Source organism: Diplotaxodon limnothrissa, linkage group LG3, assembly GCF_057381915.1.
Source record: "Diplotaxodon limnothrissa isolate DT_005_m linkage group LG3, D_limnothrissa_male_GT1.1, whole genome shotgun sequence".
NCBI lineage: Eukaryota > Metazoa > Chordata > Actinopteri > Cichliformes > Cichlidae > Diplotaxodon > Diplotaxodon limnothrissa.
The window spans coordinates 58,779,029-58,783,606 of record NC_140598.1 but is presented as its reverse complement, the minus strand read 5'-3'; the positions used below and the strand labels follow the sequence as shown (position 1 = coordinate 58,783,606).

The 4,578-nt window shown below is 53.4% G+C and overlaps 1 protein-coding gene across 1 annotated transcript; it reads right to left on the bottom strand.

Annotated features, from left to right (window-relative positions):
- Nucleotides 1-350: 350 nt before the first annotated feature.
- Nucleotides 351-2,654, bottom strand: LOC146636681 (uncharacterized). The gene is made up of 2 exons (XM_085350362.1): nucleotides 1,927-2,654; nucleotides 351-1,755 (listed from the first exon to the last, which is right to left on the bottom strand). The coding sequence occupies exons 1-2, from the start codon at nucleotides 2,652-2,654 to the stop codon at nucleotides 351-353; spliced, it is 2,133 nt and encodes a 710-aa protein (XP_085206488.1).
- Between the last annotated feature and the right edge of the window lie 1,924 nt (nucleotides 2,655-4,578).

Below are 4,578 nucleotides of genomic sequence, written 5' to 3'. Positions count from 1 at the left end.
GCTCTCTTCTCCTAAAGAAACGGTATTTCTCTATAGACGCTCCTGAGAGAAATTCAAAGCATCAGACATCTTTCTAATTCACTGCAGCTAAAATCATAAATATCACCGCGCCTCCGAGGGGGCACCGTTCCGCGCCGCGGCGCCGCGGCGCACTGTTCCGCGGGGCACTGTTCCGCACTGTTCAGAGCGCGGCGCGGCGCACTCACACTACCTTCAAGTGTTTGTATTTGAAATCAAAAGTCTGTAAATCTTACCTTATAAGCGTTTGCCTGAGCCGGTGTAAGAAGTGAAGTGTTTCTGTGTGTGCCTGTGCGTTTTATACCTGCCAGGGCGGAGTGGAGGCAGGGCCTTCAGGCGCGCAAGTTCACGTTCTCCGCTATCGCATGGAGGCAGGGCTGCTCCTCCGGCGGCCTGCCCCGGGTCCGAAGGCGGCGGCGCTGCTCCCCAGGCGGCCTGCCCGGGATCCAGTGACGGTAGTAGCGCTGCGGCTCCTCCGGCGGCCTGCCCCGGGTCCGACGGCGGCGGCGCTGCTCCCCAGGCGGCCTGCCACGGGTCCGGTGGCGGCGCTGCTCCTCCGGTGAGCAACAGCGAGGTGTGGCACACGGTTCATGACGCGCTGGTCGCTGACGTGGATGCAGAGGACGTGGATGGCGTGGAGGCCGCGCCAGACGTGGAGGTCCCTCCGGTTCGTTGACCTCCGGCTCCGGCTGAGCGGGTCCCTCCTCGGCTGCTGGCAGCGAGAGCTCCACCTCGGCGGCTGGCAGCGAGAGCTCCCTCGGCTCGCCGAGCTCCTCCTCGGCTGGCAGCGCCGGTTGTTCCTTCCGCTCGCCGAGCTCCTCTGCTGGTGGTTCGCTGAGCTGCTCCTGCTCGCTGAGCTGCTCCGGCTCGGGCAGAGCGAGCTCCTCCCGCTCGCTGAGCTCCGGCTCCCGCTCGCTGAGCTCCGGCTCGGGAAGATCGAGCTCCTCCCGCTCGCTGGGCTCCTGCTCCGCCACGCTGAGCCGCTCCTCCGCCTCGCCGGGCTCCTCCTCCGCCTCGCCGGGCTCCTCCTCCGGCTCGCAGGGCTCCTGCTCCGGCTCGCAGGGCTCCACAGCTGGCGGTGCGGGCTCCTCCCGCTCTCCGAGCACCCTGAGCACCTCCGGCTGCGCTACAGCTACTGACGGTCGATCTGGAGGTGAAGATGGTGATGCGGTGTCTGCAGGTGGGGAAGGTGAAGGTAGAGTAGGTGATGCAGATGGCGAAGCCGAGAGTGCTGCGGTCGCTGCAGTCTGATGGGACTCTGGTGGAGAAGTAGCTGCAGAGGGAGGAGGTGATGATGGTGCGGTCGCTGCTCCCGGTGGACTGGCCAACGATGCAGGGACAGACAGGTGAAATGATGGCAGAGGTGGTCCAGCAGGCATATCGACCTCCAACTGAGGATGAAGGTGAGAGGCTGACCGGACTGAAGACTCAGTCACCAGCTGGGCAGCAGACTCCGTTACTAGCTGGGCAGCGGACTGAGTTGAGGGTGATATGGCTATTATGAAGGGTGGAGAGGATGAGAATGTTACAGCTGGCTCAACAAATTCCAGGGGTCCAGAGGCAACTGAGGCCTCTAGTTCGGCCTCTGGGGAAGCCCTGGGGAGAACCTCTGTCTCCATATGGCCAGACTGAGCCAAAAAGTCATCTGGGTCTGTATGCTGTGAACTCCCTAGCTCCCAGCTCACAGTCTCAGAGTGAACATCTTCTGAGTTTTTGGAGGTAAAGCAAACAGTTTCTGACCCCACCGACTCTGAGCTAACTACCTCAGGGCTGTCTATGCAAAATTCTGCCCCAGTATTAGCACTCAGGCCACATTCGTCCGTCGGTGGTCCAAAAATCCCCACTGGGAGTTCAGTTACACCTCTTACAGTTTCTCCATTGTTAATTGCCGTAGTGGCTATAGTCTCTATGTCCATGTTCACAGGAAGGGAATTTACGACACCGGCAGAGTCCATTTTACTCACTGTGGCGTCCAGAGCCGCTGGTCCTGAGCCTTCGACCAGCACAGGAGTGAGTGTAGAGGTGGCTGAACGCTGCTTGCGAGGACGCCTTCTCCTCCGTGAAGGCGGGGCCGTGTGCATGGAAATCCGCTGTTCATCTGTGTTTTGATCGTCAATGACAGGGTTTATTATTGAAACAATTGAGTCTGGTTTACTCACTGCGGTAATGAGCGCTGTCGGTCCGTTGCCAGCTGACCGGGCTGAAACCGCAGGAGTGGGTTGCGGCGTAATGGAATGGCGGTGGAGAGTGCGGCATGCCTTCTGTAATGGCGGATCAAACGATTGTGCCGCGAGCATCGACGGGAAAGCCCTCCGCCGACGCGTGAAAAACCAAGCGGCTAGAGTCTCTAGGAGAGCAGCCGAACTGTCCGTGCTCGGGCCACCCAAGCCAAATAATTCAAAACTCGAGCTCTCCCTTAAACTAGTGACCAATTGCCTAAGTTTGTTAATGTCCAAAATGTTCATGGTGAGGGTAGTGGATGTGAGGTAATTGTCAAGGAACACTACCTGTAGGTGTCTCTTGTGTGGGTCTACAGCATGGATTACGCTCCGGCAGTAATCCCATAACTGCGCGAGCGATCTCTCCTCCGTGGCAACTCCTGAGTTTGCTGGGTCCATGGTGGTTGGCGGGATCATTCTGTCACGGTCTGGCTGGCAGACCGTGGGGATGTGGGGAAAGGAGGACCCAAAACGCAGACTCTGCGATGCAAACAGTGCTCTTTATTCACAGTGAAAAACTGTAAACACAATAACTCCCCGTTGCTCCCTTGAACCCCGTGTGCGTGCTTCCCTCCGACGTCTGTGCTCGTGCTCCCCGCTGTTGTGTTTCCGCACACCCCGTGCGTGCTGCCTTTCTGGACCACTCTTCCTCCTGCAGGGAAACCATAGAGGCAGCCGTCAACACTAACCCTCGGCGGGCATATACGAACAACACAGACATATGCTGACACACTAACTTGGTACGATAACTCAATGATCCCGCGCCGGTGGGAGCTCCAACACTCTCCTAAGTAGCTCCCCCGACGAGCCCTGATCACCAACAGGTGTGGCAGGAATTTCAGGTGTGGCCAGTCCTTCGCAGGGCCACACCTATCAGGCCTGCAGGTGAAGTGTGCCGCACCTCTATCACTAGGGCCTCTCAGAGTGTCTCATGCAGCTCGCCAACATTAACCGTAGTCGGCCTTCAAATGCGACCTATTGGGACACAGAGCATGGATGTTTCTCTGTAGTCACTCCGCCATCCGTCAGTTTGTGACGGATCATGTAGAGAGAGTGGAGTATGTTCGGGACATACTGGGAGTGTGCCGACATAGATACGGACATCATGAGGGTCTATCAAAATAAACCAGAAAGTGACAAACGTTAGGACCAGGACTAAGCGGGAGTAAGAATCACACTGTTGTTTTTATGAAGTAAAACTTTAACTATAAGTTCATACAACTTGCAGGGGCGGATCTAGAAGAGTGTCATGTGCCATGGGATGGCACAAGGTGGCATGTGCCACCCCATGCATGTTACCGACATTTCCTACCAGATTGAAAGCACACATTTTGTGGGAACTGGTTCCACTGGAGGCGTATTAGTGAAACACCCACTTTGTGTTTTGGGTTTGAGTTTTTTGATTTTTACTTCAATTTTTACTGCAAGAATTTTCACAATAGACATAATGTCTGAATATGCTAATATTCTCCTAATTATTACTGTTGATTTCCTGGTAAAAATAATTTAATAATAAATTATAATCATAAGTAATACAAAAAATAAATAAACACCAATCTATGCCAAATGTATTCTGTAAAGGAAAGACGATCGTCTATATAAATATGTGTCTGAGAACAGGAAAACTGTGTCTCACAGCTTCATGTCAGGAATGGGGAAAAAGCTTGATAAAGCTGATAAAGAGGACCAGCTCTGTTAGCAGCACTGTTACAGCCACGGTGTAGGACGGAGGTCTATTCCAGGTCTTTGATCATCAGCAGACTGTACAATACGGACACATGTAACAGACACATACGAAATTATATGCGTGTGTTGTTATAGCTGTTTTATCCCTACACCATTTATTTTTTGTTTCCATTTTTTCTAATATATTTCTAATTCACTTTTCCTCAATGACCCTTGTGCAGCTGCGACATTTCAGCTTCCACAGTGGGGGGATATTAAGTCTACGACTGTGATATAAACACGTTTGTGCTCCTTTGTACTTGAATCAGGTATTTAAGTAGGCCACCTGACTACGGAGGATATCTCCTTCCTATCTGTCCCGGTCGAAAAAAATGGGGGGAAATGTGGAAGCCACTTCCTGCGAAAAGTGTGAATATCACAGAGTGACAAAGGGGAGGAGTAAGTGCACCAGGAGCTGGAGGAGAACACCTGAAACTCCAGTTTCAGGTGTTCTCCTCCAGCCACTGTCCCCTTTTTGCATATATCACCTGCTGAGACAAACCTCGGTGGCGCTTATAAAGGCTGAAACAGACGAAATAAAAGGATCAATATCTTAAGCTTTGTTAATAAAGGTAAGCGACTTTAGTTCATTGTTCCTACAAAAATGGCGAACTTC